This window comes from Myotis myotis, unplaced genomic scaffold (assembly GCF_014108235.1).
Source record: "Myotis myotis isolate mMyoMyo1 unplaced genomic scaffold, mMyoMyo1.p scaffold_m19_p_10, whole genome shotgun sequence".
In the NCBI taxonomy this organism is placed as follows: Eukaryota; Metazoa; Chordata; class Mammalia; order Chiroptera; family Vespertilionidae; genus Myotis; species Myotis myotis.
In genome coordinates this window covers 50,457,530-50,475,894 of record NW_023416314.1, presented here as the reverse complement: position 1 = coordinate 50,475,894, position 18,365 = coordinate 50,457,530, and the positions used below count along the sequence as shown (strand labels likewise).

General features: G+C 39.6%; 1 protein-coding gene across 2 annotated transcripts in view; it reads left to right on the top strand.

Annotated features, from left to right (window-relative positions):
* Positions 1-641: 641 nt before the first annotated feature.
* Positions 642-18,365, top strand: part of RRAS2 (RAS related 2) — a 78,860-nt gene continuing 61,136 nt past the window's right edge. For both annotated transcript variants that reach the window (XM_036325489.1, XM_036325493.1), the window contains exon 1: positions 642-1,053. In XM_036325489.1, coding sequence (XP_036181382.1) covers positions 946-1,053 — 108 coding nt within the window. In that variant the 5' untranslated portion in view covers positions 642-945. The remainder of the gene's footprint in view (positions 1,054-18,365) is intronic.

The window sequence follows — 18,365 nt, the reverse complement described above, 5'->3', positions numbered from 1 at the left end:
GGGCAGGGACATTGTTTTGTACACGAAAAGGATCTCCAGCACAGTGCCTGGTAGGTAGTGTGCAAATAAGTACACACTAATCTCTCACACCCATACTCCTCAGATACATTACTATATATTTCTCACACCTAAACACAGACACTAAGACACTCCCCTAAAACACACAAAATCTGTCCTATTCACTCTTGCCCAAGCACGCTCAATCACTGTGACTTATTATTCCCCATGCTCAGTCTCGATCACAGTCCTCACACGCTGTCACCATCACAGGTTCATCACACACAATTACTGTGGCACAGCTCTGATCCTCAATCACTGACACATTCTGTTCTTCAATCCCGTCACCATCTGTACTCTTAAAACAGGATATTTACTCTCCTACAAATTGCGTTAAGATCACAACAGCTCTATTTTTCACACATGCCTTCACATACTGTATTTTTTCCATCCATATAATCCCTGACATACAGAATTATGGTCACATACTACACACACACACACACACACACACACACACACTCAACAAGGGCAGCCGTGGTCTCAGCTCTGGGGCAGCTCCGGAATCTCGCGCGGCCCCGCCCCGCCCCGCCCGGCCCGCCCCCTCATGCATATGCAGCACCAGCCCCGCGGCCCGGCCCCCAGACGGCCATTTGTAGCGGCGCTGGAGGCTGGTGCGGCAGGCGCTGCGGAGACGTGTGCACTCGCGCGCCCCTCGGTCGCTGCTGCCCCGAGCCCCTGCGGTCACCCCGCTCCTCCGCGCCTCGGGCGGGACTCGGCCAGCCGGGGCGCCGCGCTGCCGCCCGCGCCGGCCTTCCCAGCAGCTCCGGGCGCCCGGGACCCCCGCCCGCCCGCTCGCCCGCAGCCCGCCGGCCGCACACGTCCCCGGAGCCGGGCCTAGGGCGGGCGGCGGCTCGGCGTGGCCGGGCTGGGCTCGGCGGCGTCCCCATGGCCGCGGCCGGCTGGCGGGACGGCTCAGGCCAGGAGAAGTACCGGCTCGTGGTGGTCGGCGGAGGCGGCGTGGGCAAGTCGGCGCTCACCATCCAGTTCATCCAGGTGCCTGGAGCGGGCCCGCCGGGGGCGGCTGGGGGCGGCGGGCGGGGGCTCGCGTACCTGTGGCGGGGCGGCCGCCGGGACCCCGCCCCGGAGGCGCCGCGCGGGCGGGGGGCGCGGGGCCGGTCCTGTCCTCCTGCCCTGCGGCCGCCGCGCTGCGCTCCTGGGTGCCCGGCGCCCTGCTCGCGTCCCGGGAGTCGGGCTTCTCAGGAATGTGGCCGGGAGGGCGGAGCTGGGAGGGTGGGAAGCGCCGATCCACCTTATCTCTCCGGCCGGGGCCCGAGCCCTGCGGGGAGGCAGCGCCGCCGCGCCGGGCTTCCTGCCCGGAGGACCGGGGCGTCGGGCGCGGGGCTGGATGGAGCCCCGCGCGCCGCGTTTCCAGCTGCCCGGCCGTCGCCTGCCCCGTCGGTGCGATCGCGGTGGCAACTTGGCCCTGGTTCCGCGTGGTCTCCGGGCTTCTCCGCGCCCGCCGGGCCGGAGCTGCAGCTGCCAGCGGTGCGCTGCTCTTTGTGTGCGTGTGCGCTTTCCTTTTGAAGTGTTCTCGGAGGTAACGTGCCCGGGGGGAGTGTGGGAAGATGCCCCAGGGAAATGGTGGCTTCGAGGAAGTTAAGAATGTTCTTCGTTGCGGGTGAGACCATTTCCTAGGAATTCCTGGTGCCTTCCTGCTCCCGGCCGTGCCAAGGTGAAGTTTGGGATGGGCCAGACTAGGAGGTGACCGACCGAGCGACCGAGCGGAGCCTTCTGTGTCTGTTTCAACCACCGCCTCCCCCACCCCCCACCCTCTCTGGTAGCTGAAGGCGGAGAGTGAGGGATGGTAAAGAAAAGGGAGGTGGAATTCTTCATTCTTGCGATTTGCTCTGGTGAGAGGTTCGACGGATCTTTTTTGGGATTTAAAAAAAAGAGAGAGAGAGAAACCCAGTTATCTCTCTGCTTTTGTCAACCTAAAAGGTGTGGCTTATGTTGGGAGAGAACGAAGGTAGTACCCCGTTATAACAGGAACAAAGATATTCTTGGTATATATCAGTGAGTACTGTTAAGATTCTTTGGTGAAATACTTATTTCTGGCTTACGTTTCACCCAGTTGCTATCAATAGTGGCATTAAAATACAGAGTACTGAAACATAAATGTGATTATTACCTTTCACCTTGACTACATGAGCAGGAATTGACGTTATGCTATTTCAAGGTATTAAAGACTGTTGCTTAAACCTTTGTATCCAGGAAGAGAAGATGTTTATGTAATGAGCATTCACAGTATGCTAATTATTGGGTTAAAAAAATGACACTTAAGAGGTGAGATTGGTTTAAGTTTAGCTGGCTGCAGAATCGGGGACGCTGTCATGTTGCTATTTCCCTGGGGCTAAGAGAGACTTGAAGAAACTGATGGCAAAGCAAAACAATTGATAGCTAACCCTTTCTTTGGGGGCTGCAGTTAATGGGGCGGGAGGGGAGTTGTGGGAGTTGTCCTGGAGTGAGAGTAATCTTGGGTTTTGAATGTATTTGAATCTGAATGTAAATGAATTATTTAAGGAATTGAACCTTTTGTTTTTGGAAATAGTATTAGAAACCATTAAAAAAGTGTAATCGCTGGCTTTCTAATGATTTTCCAGAATTCATTTGTTAAAGAAATACCTCCTTTATGAATAGGAATATACCTAGGTGCTCTAGATGATATAAAAGAAATAGAGGAGCCATGTATGCTTGAGGAAGACAAGCATTTATACATGGAGAAATAGTGTGAGCTTTGATTCATAGACTTGAATACCTGGTCTTGCTATGTTATTTATTCACTGTGAGAACATTGCCGAAACATGTGTTTAGCTTCTCCTAGCCTCAGTTTTATCTTCAGTAAAACGGGTCTGATCACATTCTTGAAATTATGGGAACCTTCTTAGCATTGTATCTAGCATGCAGTATGGACGGTACTTTGGTTAATGATGGCTAATGTAAGCTTGTGTACAGTTCTGGAATACATTTAAATGCAAAGGGAATCCAGAATCAGGGTAAAGTCTCTTTGGACTTTGATAAAAGTACAACGTACAGTTGATGGTGGGGAGAGGACATGTCTTGTGTGAGTATGGGCAGTCATGCTAGCTTTGAGAGAGGAGGCAGCCAGGGAGGGGAGTGTGATAGGCAGCTGACTTGGGGCCAGTGAAATGGAGAAACATGGGTTCTGATTTTGAGGAGACTTTCTGGAGAGTTAGGAGTTAGACCACCTGGATAGAGTGGTTTTTTGTGGGTTGTTTTTTTTTGTCTTTTGATTTTTAGAGGGAGGGAGGGAAGGAAGGAGAGAGAGAGAGAGAGAGAGAGAGAGCGAGAAAGAGAAACATCAGTTGGTTGCCTCCCATATGTGCCTGGGATCAAACCTGAAACCTGTGTATGTGCCTTACCAGAATCAACCCTGTCACCTTTTGGTATACAGGACGATGCTCTAACCCAGTGGTCGGCAAACTGCGGCTCGTGAGCCACATGCGGCTCTTTGGCCCCTTGAGTGTGACTCTTCCAAAAAATACCACGTGTGGGTGCGCATGTACAGTGCGATTGAAACTTCGTGGCCCATGCGCAGAAGTCAGTATTTTGTGGAAGAGCCACACTCAAGGGGCCAAAGAGCCGCATGTGGCTCGCGACCACTGCTCTAACCAACTGAGCCACACAGCCAGGCCACCTGGGTAGAGTGTTAGCTCTGTGTAATCTTAGGCAAATTTTACTTAACCTGTCTATCTCAGTTTCCCCATCTGTAAACTGGGAAAATAGGAAGTACAAAGTACCACTCTTATGAAAATTAAATGAATTACTATATGTCAAGAGACTAGAACAGTGTCTAGTACATAGTAAGGCTATAGGCATAAGATTATTGATAGATTGTGGAGCTAACATGACTATCATCTTTACTTAATAGAGCTGCTATTTATTGTCTGACTCCTGGGAAATTAAAATGCATTCTGCTGTGATTGTCTAGCAGTAGTAATTGGAGGGAGAGGAGACGGCGGAAGGATAATAATCTTAACAAGCGGAAGTCAGTTCTCTTTGGAGGAGATCAGGATAGCATAAATTGGTTTTATTTATTTTTTAAGACTCCTGAGATTAAAAAACTTTTTTATAAAGTTCAATATATATTTTTTCTTTTATAATCTTGAGCAGAAAAAAAATATAATAAATTTGGGAGTGGAGAAGTTAAAAACAACTTTGCCTTTAGCCCTGACTTTAACTGTAGATTTACTTGTTGCCTGCTAGGCGTATAAAGAGGTGCAAAATTAGGAAATTAAGGCAACAATTACTTGAGGTGCATTTTCAAAAAACTCTTTAAAAATGAATATAAAATGTGATAAAAATGCCAATTTTTACTAGTATGTTATTAAGAATATATGTGTGTATGTGACCTTTCTGTTGTTCATAGTTGTGGTTTTTTTTTAATTTTTTTTATTGATTTCAGAGAGGAAGGAAGAGGGAGGGAGAGAGAGATAGGAACATCAATGATGAGAGAGAATCATTGACCCGGTGCCTCCTGCACGCCCTCTACTGGGGATGGAGCCTGCCACCCCAGCATGTGATCTTAACATTGTACCAAGTGAAGTGGAGAGAGCATTTAATATCTGGGTTCTAGGCCTCCCTACTCAGGTAAAACTGGGGGATATCTTAATCTCCCTAATCTTTTCAAGCTTCTTCATTAAATATCGAGGTTGGTCGAACAAATCTCTGCATCTTGCAAATTCAAGGTCCTTTCTTACTCAGTTAACTAGCTGTGTGTTTTGGGTCAAGTTGCTTAGGTTCTCCAAGCTTGTTTCTCTATATGAAAAAGGAACTAATAGTAGTACCTGTAGGACTTCTGGGGAGAAAATGATATAAAACATGCAAATCATTTAGCACAGTGCCATCTACAGAGTAAGTAAATAATTGTTACCTGGTTTTATTTGCTGTTACTTCTGTATCTTGTTCCTCCAAAATAAAAAATTTGTAATTTATTCATTTTTCCTTGACACATGATCTGGTCTCTTAAGTCTTCAACCCTCTCCTCCCCCTTCCCACCCAACCTCCTAATCCCCTCCTCACTTTGTGTGGTACTTAGGTGATGAATGTGGATCCCATTTTGAGTTGGGGAAATTCTTTTTATTACTTGGGGGTTAATTTTGGGAAGTAACGGAGTAATCATTGGGGTTTTGAGTTAGTGCTAATCTAGCAACTTGGAGAAGAGACCAAACATGTTTTATGGGGTTCGTGAGGAATTTCCCAGCTTCTGGTCCTCGTTTAGCATCCTTTTATTCAGCAGTTTGTCAGATTTTGAGCTATGTTGGGGGTAGCTGATTTCTCACGTACTGAGTTTTAGTCAGTCTTACAACCTGGTAGTCTGGACCTGACTCAGACATTGCTTTTCACCTCAAGCTTGTCTTTTGCTGAGTGCTTTTTCATGTCTTCTTCCTGGGACAGATCCTAAAAGAGACTTCCAGACTCATGTATTTGTGTTCTCAATTAATTGATCCATGTGTGAAGGTGTAGGTTCCTGAATTGCTCTTCTCTTGCTACATCTTGAAGACATCCTGCAATTATAAATCACTTAAAATTATTTTTATCTGTGAATTTGAAACCATACTGTAGACTTATTTTTAGAGTGCAATTACTGTTTTACATTTTCAGAGTGATTTACAAATGAATTCTTAGCATTGAAAAATAAGACATCTCTCCCAATGGTGGTGGATACTAGAGATCTCCTCATTTTGGTAACAGTTGCAGTGATTCTGCTGGCAAATGCTAGGTACGGTCTTCTTCCTTTTTTAAAAATGTTTTTATTGATTTTAGAGAGAGCAAGGGAGAGGGGAGAGAGAGAAACATCAATTGGCAGCCTTCTCTCTCTGCCCCCAACACACACACACACACACACACACACACACACACACACACACACCAGGGAAAGAGTTGGCAACACTTGTGCCCTGACCTGGAATCAAGTTCGCAACCTCTCTGGGCACGCGATAACCAAGTGAGCTACACCGGCCAGGGCAACACTGTCTTCTTAATAGAGGTTGACTGCTTTTGTCAGAGGAGAAACAAGGAAATTCTAACCTAGGATTTTTCTTATTTGTTCTAATCTGTATATTGTGTGTGTGTGTGTGTGTGTGTGTGTGTGTGTGTCTCCTGCGATGGAGAAGTTGCAGGAGTGTAGTGGAGACATGTCTGCTGAGTAGTTCAAGAACCCCACTTTTGACAGGCAGCTAACTCCTGGGAAGGTGTTTTTAATCCATCTGTGTTGTTGAAGTGTCCTGGGTCTTTCCCAAGTTTTGAAATGAAAGTAGTCTGTTTAATTCACCTAGGAAAATACATGGTAACTTTAAAAGTGGGGGAGGGTAGAGAAAGAGACTTTTTTAAACCAGTACTGTTTTTTTTTAAAAAATTTATTAAAAGTTCCTTTTTCAAAATAAAATTGATCTCTTAAAATTGAAACAGATTTTGTGATGATGCTACATGAACATTTCTTTCTTTCTTTCTTTTTTTTGTATGGAAAAATAGAAGTACCTGTAGGGTATTCTACTGTGCCCTCTTTATTGAAAAGTGCTAAAGAGTAAAAGACTTTCTCTCGGTCAGTAGACAGTGTGGAGTTAATAGTCATTGAATCTTCTTGAAAGGCCTTGATCTTGAATTACTTTGGGTAGAGCCACTGAGTCTGTGTGGGATTGAATTTTAGTTTAAACTAATGTCCTTGGTAGGCCTCTGATTTCTATTTTGCAAAAAGAAATGTCTCTCAGGCTTTTTTGAAAAAAGACAAAGATTTATATATTTATTCACATATTTTTGGCATGGTTCTGAAAGAAGCAAAGAAATATAAGTTGTTAAATTGTGCTAATGGGGATATAATTAGACTGAGTTTCTTGTTACCTTGTAAATTTTGTTTTATTTTTAGTGATTTATGAAAGCAGTGTGATTGTTTATTGGTTACATAGCAGTAAATGCATTGTCTCACTTTAAAACTTTTATAGTCACAGAATTTGTTGTTTGCATATATTAGCTTAATATTGCAAACCAACTTATCTTGTCACCTCATATGGTGATTTTCTTTCCCTAGGTAGAGCTTTGTTTACAAATAACAAATGTTCAGTACTAGAAATAGGTATGCAGATGTCAAAATCACACCCAGTGTTGCTTTAAAAAAACCCCAAAACTTTACCCAGGTTTTCTCAAAGCTAACATTTACCATTTCATCCTTCTCTCCCTATATACACACACTGTTGTTGTTTTTTATGAATTAGTTGAGTGTAAGTTGAAGACAATGCCGTTATTTTTAAATAACTCCATGCAGATTTTCTAAAAATAGGGACATTTACTTATGTAAACATAGTAAATAACCAAAATCAGAAGTTAGATTATATATTGCTAATCAAATATGCAGAACTTTTTCAAATTTTGCAAAATGTCCCCCAAATGCCCTTTATAGCAAAAGAAAATCTCAGATTATGCAGTACATTGTTTCCATGTCTTTAAATTTGGAACAGTTCTTTAGTATTTGTGTTTTATAACAATGACATTTTTGAAGAATACAAGTTAGTTGTTTGTAGCATTCCCTCAATATGAAGTTGCTTCTTTATGGTTTGATTCAGGTTATGCATTTTGGGGGCAGGAATAACACAGAAATTATGGTTTCTACTCAGTGGATTATATCAGGAGACATAGGTACATTTTGATTTGACTTCATATGTATTTACCTTCTGACTCAATAATCACAAATTTAGGAATTTCATGAAGATACACTTCCAACAGTATAAAAATACACATGCATGAGGTCACAGCATTGTTTGTGATTAAAAATAATTATAAGCAACCTACAGCAAAGGAGAGGGGTTGAATAAGATATGATACATTCACCCAGTGGAACATTATTTGCTGCTATATAAAGAATGGGAAAGCTCTCTATGAACTGATGTGGAGTACTTTCCACGATATATTGTTCAGTGAAAAAAAGGATTTACTGTATGTATAATATACTACCTTTTTGTGTAAAAAAGGAGGGGGAATAAAATACATAGATATTTATTTATTGGGACAAAAACAGTACAGGAAGGAGAAATTAATGAGTTGGTTACCCATAGGAGGTAGGTGGGATTGGGAGTGGCAGCCCTTCTGTGGAGACCTTTCTGACTTTTGGAACCATGTTTACATATTCATTATATAAACAGCAAACACCAAGAAAATCAAGTGATGAAGAAAAAAACACCCTAAGGTAGACTACATACAGAAACAAGTGAACCAAACCTTTTCAAATGAACAACACAGCCACACTGAAGTGTGTGTGTTGGGGGGACAGCTAAGTAACTTTTGAACCTGGATTTGGACTATGTCCTTGGGATACGGAGCAAAAAAACCCTCCTCCAAACGAACATTGAACCCTATCTAGTTAAAGGCTTTTCTCTTTTTGGTCACAGAAGCATGGGTTTGCAATTTTGAAACAGTTCTCTATACTTGGATTAAGCAAATAAGTAAATATAATTGTGGAAAATGGAAGCCACATTTTGTCACTGTTGGAGAAAGAATTGTAAATGTGGAAAGGGGGAGGCCTAGAATGAACTCTGATGTTTGATTGGAATTGAAGATGCTAGCATGAACTCATGGTTAAAATGTATATGGGTAGATATAGAAACATGTGTGTGGATATACATACACACATCTATATATCTTTTTGCCAACTCTGTCTGCTGAGAGGGCTTAGAAACAATGGGCACTCCATCAGCAGGGAAAACGGATAGAGCCAGACCTTGGTTTCTGAGTACCAATCTTTACTAAAAGGAAACTTGGTGAAATGATTGATCCCATGGCTGGGGCAGGGAAAAATAGAAGATGAGCTTGGAGCATCTTGTAGTGCCATAAAGTAGACGTGCTTAAAAAAACGAAATGATGGTGGAATGTCAAAGACATACAGCCAATCTGTAAGAACTCCCATTGGTTAACTCTGGGACATTATATCAGCATCAAAATAAAAAATGATGGTAATTGATTATTGCCCATAAATAAAGTAAGGATCTGTGACTCCATAGTGATAAAGAAATGAAGGAAGGGAATTTCTTAAGGTAGAATTCTGACTAATGAGCATAGAGGAAATGGTGGAATTAGAAAGACATTTGGCACTCATAACAGTATGCATCATAAATGGATGTTGAAACTAGTGGCTGGGCCCAGTCGGCTTGGCTCAGTGGTTGAGCGTAGACCTATGAACCAGGAGGTCATGGTTTGATTCCTGGTCAGGGTATATGCCCAGGTTGTGGGCTGGATCCCCAGTAGGGTGCAGGAGGCAATGGATCAGTGATTCTCTCTCATCATTGATGTTTCTATCTCTCTCCTCCCTTCCTCTCTGAAATAAATAAAAATGTATAAAAAACAAAAACAAAAACCCTAGTGGCTGAAAGTTTTGAGTAGCTGGAGTATCTATCTGCCCATAAAATATTATTAGTTACTAAGGGGAAATTATAACCACAGGAGAGAAACCTAGCTGTTATCACCTTGAATGAGTGATCAAAGGTAATGTCGGTGACGCTGCTTTGGGTAATAATATTAATAAGCAGGGTTTGTTTTACTCAGTTATGCTAATAAGATCTGGTCTTCATAAATCATTAAAACTATTCATATGCTTAAACACTTAATTAGAAAATCAGAATAATAGTGTTTCCAGTTACAGAGAATTAGGAATTTAGCAGTATGTTTGCTCTAATTCCACCACCTCTTTCATAAATTTTGTGTCCTTATTTAAAGCAACCAAAAGTGTGTGACTGAATTATTTTTAAAAGATTGCATTTTTGTCTTTTGCAGTTTATTTTGTTATTATAATAGTAAAAAAAAATATTCAGTGGTATGAATCCCTTCCTCATTTAGGGTTATTGCTTTTGCCATTTCTATCATTCTAACTGGTTTCATGCTTTCAAGCAGTCCTCCTCAACAGCTAGTTTTTATAATGAATTGTGATTCAGAGAACACTTTCAAGTATGTTTTCCCGAGAAGATTTCTAAGACTATATTTACTTTTACATGCTAAATAATTATTTGGCTGGGTATAAAATTATTGGGTCCCCACATTTTTGTATTAAAACAGTAGAGGTACTACTTTATTTACCTTCCGTGGCTTTACCTTTATTTGGCTGGTCTCAAGTTTCTATTCTGCAGGAATAACTGGTTTTCTAACTGTATACTTGTAGCCTTCTCTTATCATTGGAAATGGAAACATTAATAAGGAACTAGAAGTTTTTCTCTGTTCACTAACTTTCCCTGGGAAACAATGAAACCCTCTCAGGGAAAGTTTTCCTCTCTGTTTTTGTATTCATTTTCTCAATTATCTTGTGAAATGCCTATTACTTGTGCATTGATTCTCTGAAGTCTTTATACCATATTGTCTTAAATTAACTAATGAAAAAGATAAGACAGTATCAATTTTAGGAGAATTTGTCAAATTTGCTTTCTGTATTATTGATCTTTTTTTTTCTTGTGTGTCAGAATATGTTTTTTTAAATTTATCTAAGCTGTTCCTTTTTTAAAATATATTTTTATTGGTTTCAGAGAGGAAAGGGGAGAGAGAGAGAGAGAGAGAGAGAGAGAGAGAGAGAGAGGGAAACATCAGTGATGAGAGAGAATCATTGATTAGCTTTCTCCTGCATACCCTCTACTTGGGATCAAGCCTGCAACCTGGGCATGTGCCCTGACCAGGAATCAAACTGTGACCTCCTGGTTCATAGGTCAGTGCTCAACCACGAAGCCACACTGGCTGGTAATTTTAGCTGTTCTTGGTGTTGAAGTAAAGAACTGGTCATCCCTTAGAATTATTGCAGGCCACTGAGATTTCCATTCTTTTTTATGCCAAAGGGTGAGTTGATACTAGGAAGCTTCAATTTTTGGAGTAGCAGGATCTCAGCAGATGTAAAATTCTGTTAAATCTGCTAAGACATTCAGCCACATTTGGGTTTTTGGGTGAGAGATATAAATTTGAGATGGTTAAAAGGGATAGTTTTCAAGTTTATTAATCCTTCAAGTCTAAGCTTTCTGCACTGAGGCAAGTGGGAGAGTCATGGGTGAGAGGAGATGGAGATAGAGATAGAGAATGTTAAGCTGTAAAATGCAGATCAAGGCAAAGGCTTTTCTTGCTGTAGGTATAAAATTTGGAATGGTCTAGACCAGCGGTTCTCAACCTGTGGGTCGCGACCCCTTTGGGGGTCGAACGACCCTGTCACAGGGGTTGCCCAAGACCATTGGAAAGCACATATATAATTACATATTGTTTTTGTGATTAATCACTATGCTTTAATTATGTTCAATTTGTAACAATGAAATTGGGGGTCACCACAACATGAGGAACTGTATTAAAGGGTCGCAGCATTAGGAAGGTTGAGAACCACTGGTCTAGATTCTAGAAACAAATGGAATCCTTCAGACAGAGTGCGTGTGTACGTATAATTTAAGTATGGTTATTTTATATGGCATAGTGTGTGGAAGTATTTCATGATTTCATATATAAACTTTTGTTGTTGCTTTCTCCTTTTTTTTTTTAAAATAATGAGATTGATTGCCATCTATTTCTCACTGTAGTTCTATAGATATATTATATGCTATAATTTATATTTTAAAATATGTTTTAAAGGAATTCTAGAGAGGACAGAATGCTTTTCTTGTTACCATCTTCACAAAGTCTAGTATCCTTCATGCCTTTCAGAAAGGTATGGCAAAACTGATTTTGCATTGTATCCTTTGATAAGAAGTCTTGTGCTTTTTACCAATTTTATTTTATTTTTATTTTTTAAAAATATATTTTATTGATTTTTTACAGAGAGGAAGGGAGAGAGATAGTCAGAAACATCGATGAGAGAGAAACATCGATCAGCTGCCTCCCGCACATCTCCCACTGGGGATGTGCCCACAACCAAGGTACATGCCCTTGACCTGAATCAAACCTGGGACCTTTCAGTCCGCAGGCCGACGCTCCATCCACTGAGCCAAACCGGTCAGGGCCGTATATTTTTATTGATTTCAGATGGGAAGGGAGAGAGAGGGAGATAGAAATAACAATGATGAGAGAGAATCATTGATCAGTTTCCTCCTGCACACCCCCTACTGGGGATTGAGCCCATAACCTAGGCATGTGTCCCTGACAGGGAATTGAACCATGACCTCCTGGTTCATAGGTTGACAGTCAACCACTGAGCCACGCCAGCCCAGCAAGTGTTAGGTCTTGAACAAGATATAGTAAATTAAAAAAAGGAAATAAAAAAAGGTCTTGGGAATGAGGAGTTGTATTTGTTATGGTTTCATAGCAGCTAGTTACTAAAGAGGACAAAGAACTGGATTTTGTAGTTACTCTGTAATTAAAAGGTTATGTGCATGAGCCATGTGCACATTTGAATGTTGAGTTTTCAAAGTTTTACCAATTGGATCTATAGCATTCAGTTTTATTCAAAATAGACTTTAGAGAAGATAGTCCCATTTTAATCTCTCTCTGAAAATCCTGATTTAGGAAATGTAAAACAGCCTAAAATAGTAAGGTCTAATGATACATTACTTTTGTTTTATTTCCTAGTGGGTTTTCTCTTAATGTCTTGTTTTTTGTTAAATGATGACATGTGGTTGGTCACAACAGCTAGTAATTTGTTAGCTGAAAGGGAAAGAACAGTAAGCAAGTAATCGAGTCAAACTGCAAAGGGAGATTTGTGATAAATGCAGCATTAAGTTTCAGAATTTCTGTGGAAAAGATATGTGACTTAAATTTCTAATTTGGTCCCTTTTGCCTCTGGAGATGTGTCAATTAAAGTAAGGTAGGGAAATTCACCTTATGCAGGTACTTTAACTGAGGAAGGAGTGAACTTAAGGCTAGAAAGGACTTGTGAGTTTGGGAATAAAAAAATGTAAATACAAATGTAAAATAAAGATGTAAATCTGATAATTTAATGATGTGTGGACATTTACATGAATGATTGTAGTAGTTTAATTGAGTACTATATGAATTTATTATTTTCAGATATTAGCATAGAATTGCCATGCCAACCACTTGGTTTGATTTAGTTACTTTTAAATTATCAAGTTACTTAATGTTAAAGTTTTCTTAACCACTGCAGTATTTTATGGCAAAGTACTTTTCATTCATTTGAAAGTTAAGAATGGAGTAGGAATTGGTGAAGTTGCAAATTAATAATTCAGACTTCATCAAATATTGGGTTTGGAGATGACTTGTTTAGTTCCATGGTCATAATTTTAGCAAGTGTTAAAATAGTGTGGAAAACTTTGACTTCTGTTATAGACTTGATTGTGATTCTCAATTTAATTTTACATTTAAAGACACAGGCATGTATTGTTTAGTTTCCCTCCTTTCTCAAATCATTGCAAATTATGTAGTTGGTTAGATTTCTTTGTAGCAGTTTCAGGACGGAGCCATTGACTCTGCTGGTTAGTCAGATGAAGTTGTCTGACATGGGTTACTTTAGTTTGTGGTTTTAGACAAACAGTACATAGTACACAGCTGTTGCTCCAACAGCTTTGTTCCAGCTGTCTTAGTGGCCTGTCACAAAATACCCCACATTCCTTTTTTTTTCTTTTTTTTTTCTTTAATGGAAACCCTTGTAATAGTCTATTAAAGTGGATCCTGGTAATTACTTTAATGATTTTACTTTTATCCCCATCAATAGCTATTTATTCGGAATGATGCTAAAATGGATTGTGTTAATAGATTTAAACTTTGTAATATTTATGCTTTTTTGTTGTGAATTAAAGTTGCAGTTTTGAAATATTTATACAAGACAAGTTAAGTGGTTAACACTGAAAATGGCAACAGACTTAATATCCCCAGGTAACTAGTTGGTATCTGGGTAGAAACTGGCATCTTCAAATTTCTTATTTAACCTTCAGTTTGTATTAATTAATCTCAATAGAATTGTAATGTGGAAAGCCATAATAGTGTGATTATAAAGCTTGTATAGGTAGGCTTTAGTTTGTGCTTTTTAAAAATCCTCACCTGATAATATGTTTTTGTTGATTTTTAGGGAGGGAGAATAGGATAGGACTATGCTCCAACCAACTGAGCCACCTGGCCAGGGCTTTAGTTTGTGTTTTTGATAGGGTGGTTGGACTTCATTTTCCTATCATTCATATATATATATATATATATATATATATATATATATATAGTAACTGAATTATAATTCTAAGGGTTTCAAGTTTTGTTATTTTATTAAGGAATATAAACCTGAAGAATATTTTGAATCAGTAATGACTAATTCTATTGAGCATTTTCTGTGAGCATTTTCTTAGACACCATGGTAAAATCTTTATGAGCATTGCCTTATTTAATCTTTACAATTATACCTTTTTTATAGATAGTGAAAGTGAGGCTGAGAGGTTAAATAAGTTGCTCAAGATCCCGCAATATGACTGAGATGGGACTTGAGTCCCTGTTTTCTGATTACAAAATGCCAGAGGAATATATTACCTTACCCCTCCCCCAAGCATTTTTTATTTTAAACACTTATTTATTAATATATTTATCTATCTACCTTAATAATGAAGTCTGCCTAAATTTTTCTTTTGAAAGCATTTAAAAAAAATTGATTTGAGAGAGAGAGAGCCGAGGGTGGGGTGGGGGTGGGGGAAGAGAGAGAGTGCATCAGGGAGAGAGAGAAACATCAATTTGTTGTTCCACTTGTTTACATATTAATTGTTTGATTCTTGTATTTGCCCTGACCCTGCAATGTTGGCATAGCAGGAAGACGGACATCTGGCCAGGGCCAAGTTTTTCTTCTTAAAAAATGGTTAGGTTCATGGAACATTTTCCATTTAGTTGAAAAATTAGGAGAGCTGGGATTGAAGAGGGAGTGAAGTTTCCTTGAAAGTGTCCCTTTGCCTCTCTTTTTCCTCCCTCCTGCCTCCCTGTGACCATTTCTCAGCACCCCTGTTGTGATGGCTGCTTCTCTTCCCCATCTGGCAGCCCCGGAATCCTGCCCCGTGCCTGTGTGTAATTCTGGCTCTCACACAGTGTCCTGGAGAAAGGCAGTGTGATCACGCTTAGTCACTGTCTGTGTGAAATACACATCGGTGACTCCTCTGAAGCTGTGTCATCCTTTAGCCAGTATGCCCTTTTAGCTGACTCATTCTTACTCTCCTTTCTGGATGTAAATACGACTCTTCATTTCCCGCAAGCCTTTCTGTGGGGATGTCCGGATTGGACTAGGTGCCCCTCCCATGTGCTTCCATATATGCTCTGCATGTTTTTCTCCGAACCTTTTGAGAGTAAGCTGTGGAAGTGATGCCGCTTTAGTGTTTACTTCTTGAAGATCAAAAAAGAGTCTTTTATATAACCTTAGTACGTTTTTCAACTATTATCTAACTTAACCCAAACATTACCAGTTGTTACAATAATTTCCTTTATAACAAAAGAAAAAAATATTTTTGGTCCAGAATCCATTCCAGGATTGCGTGTTGCACTTATTTTTCTTGTCTTTTTAGTCTTAAAGTTATTTGTAAAAATATCCCACAACTTGGGTTGTCTGAATTTTGTTGTTGTTGTTGTTAATCCTCACTGGAAGAAGGGGGTTGGGCCGGGGGAGAGAGAGACAGAGACAGAGACATAGACATTGGTTAGTTGCTTCCTGTATGAGCCCCAACTGGGCTGGGAGCGAACCTACTACTCAGGTATATGCCCTTGACCAGGAAGCGGGCTGACACTCTAGCCCAGTGATGGCGAACCTTTTGAGCTCGGCGTGTCAGCATTTTGAAAAACCCCAACTTAACTCTGGTACCGTGTCAGATATAGAAATGTTTTGATATTTGCAACCATAGTAAAACAAAGACTTATATTTTTGACATTTATTTTATATATTTAAATGCCATTTAACAAAGAAAAATCAACCAAAAAAATGAGTTTGCATGTCACCTCTGACACGCGTGTCATAGGTTCGCCATCACTGGTCTAGTCACGGAGCCACAGTGGCCAGGCCATCTGATGTTTTCTTCCCATTAGAATCAAATGGTGTAGTTTTGGCAGAAATAGCACAAAAGAAAAGTCTCCAGTACATCATGTTGTGAAGGGGCATGAATGTTTTTCCTATTGCTGATAATGTCAATCTGATAACTTAATTAAACACTGAAAAATTAATAATTGTTCCCTTTATATCTTGTGGGTAGAGATACTGAAACCAGATTAATAACTAGTTATTTTCGAGCATTTGGGGTTGGATATCTTTCTCTTCCTTCAACTCCTCTCTATTCTCCCTTCCTTGTTTCTTAATTTCCTTCTTTATTGTTACATTTGCTGTCTCCAGTTTGCATTTTGTGCAAAGAATGTTTTTTAATGCCCTCAAAGAGTGCTCGTCTCATACTAATATTTTCTTTAGGGGTAAAAGCCCCCAGGTACTACATTTTCTCTATTTAGTAAAGGGTCTATGTTTTCTTGGCTTTGGTTTCTTCATCTATAAAATGAAGGAGCTGAAATAGATTTTATCTAAGGTCCTTTCAGATTCTAAAGTCCTATGGCACATGAGTTTGTGTTTTAAAAAATGATTTAGATTGTTGTATTTTATTTGACCTTTTTTTTTTTTTTTTATAAGGTTTTTAAAAGGCTGTCTTTATACTTCGTTTTGTACAACATATAAAGGTTTCATTGCTTTGGCTTGTAAGAGAACTATCCTTACTTTGACTTGGGCCAAGATATTTTTCACATCTAGACAATGCCTCTTCCCAAGCAGGAAGACAAAGTGGTATTCTTCCCTTTTGATGGGGTACGGGTGGGAGTGGGGCGCTCATCCCCTCAACAGTCATTAAATAAATCCTGTAATTCCTTAGAGTTTTCTAAATTGTTTAAAACAAAGAAGAGGAGAAAAAAACAATTCAGTCCAATAGTGTTTAGTACCTTGAATAACATGATTTATGTATAATTTCTTTTGGAGGGCTTTACAGAGTTTCTAAAGAAGTGAGAATCTTGAGTCAGTGTACAATTTAGAGCAAATTACTTAGAATTTTTTTCATTATAAACAGACCGAGTAAAGTGTTATTTCAACATTGTTAATAATTTTAAGTTCTGTAGTGAAAGCATTAGGTTAAAAATGAATTATAAAAAACTAATTTGGGCACATTTTGACTTTTTAAAAAGTATTTTTATAATAACTAGCATTTACTTTTATGATTTACATTTGTGTGTACTTTAGTTTTCAGGGACCTTTTGTGTACATGACTTCCTTCTGTACCAGCAACAACCCTTTGTGATTGGAAGGCAGTATGACATTGTCATGTCATCGCGATTTCCATTCTATACATGAGGAAATGGAGTCTGGGAAGAGGGGATTTACCCAAGGTCTGATGGCAAGTAAACAGTGAAGCTAGGATTTATGTTGGTTTCCTGACTCTTAAAATAGAGTTTTCTTTTTACTACAGAATTATGAATGTTAAAATGGAACAAAAATGTCAACACTTAAGTAGAGGGAGACTGAAAAGAGATACATACTCATTTCATGAATAAAATTCTGGAGCACTGAATAGGGGAGGAGGGAAGAGAGGGAAGACTAAGTGAGGTTTCATCAGCAACATACTTGCTGACCTGATATGTTTCTATGAAAATTGTTAATTATGGTGATTGATGAAGGTTAGTATGGGGCTAAAGATTAATAATGGCATTTTCTCTCTAAAATATACCTAAGAAGACTGAGGTATCCATACTACAAATATCACTGTTGTATAAATGCCTGAGAATGACAAACACCAAATTTAGGTATTGATTACTTCTTGGGGTGGGGAGGTGGAATATATTGTTGAGGGACAATAAGGGCCCAGAATCATATTGCTAATGTTTTATTTCCTAAATCGGGAGGGAGGTATACATACTCTTAATTTTTTTCTTCATAACATTTCCTGAGATATAGTTAACACGAGTGTACTCTGAATTGACTGGAGACTTTTAGCTCACTCAGTGTTCAAGGTATCTTGACTTCGTTGACAGCAACACAAGAGTATTCTTTAGGGGTTTTCCTCCAGGGTGGGAAACTGTTTTTTTCTCAGTCTATTCAAACAACAAATAAAACTTGAGTACAATACTAATTACAGTAAAAAGTTCATATTTGAGTTTGTGAGTCAGACTGTTTTGTGTGAATGTGTGTACATAAGTGTGTGCATTGTGATTTGCTTTAAAGTTACTATACAGTTTCTAAAGATTTCTCCAAAGCACAGTATCTGATGTCATCTTGGTGGTTACAGGAACTGATGATTAATTTTGCCTTACATTTCCTGTATGAAGAAGTGATACCTTTAACTTTAACTTTTCCCAGCACAAAATTCTTAATATATTTGTAGGTATGCAAAATGAATACTCACCTAATGTGG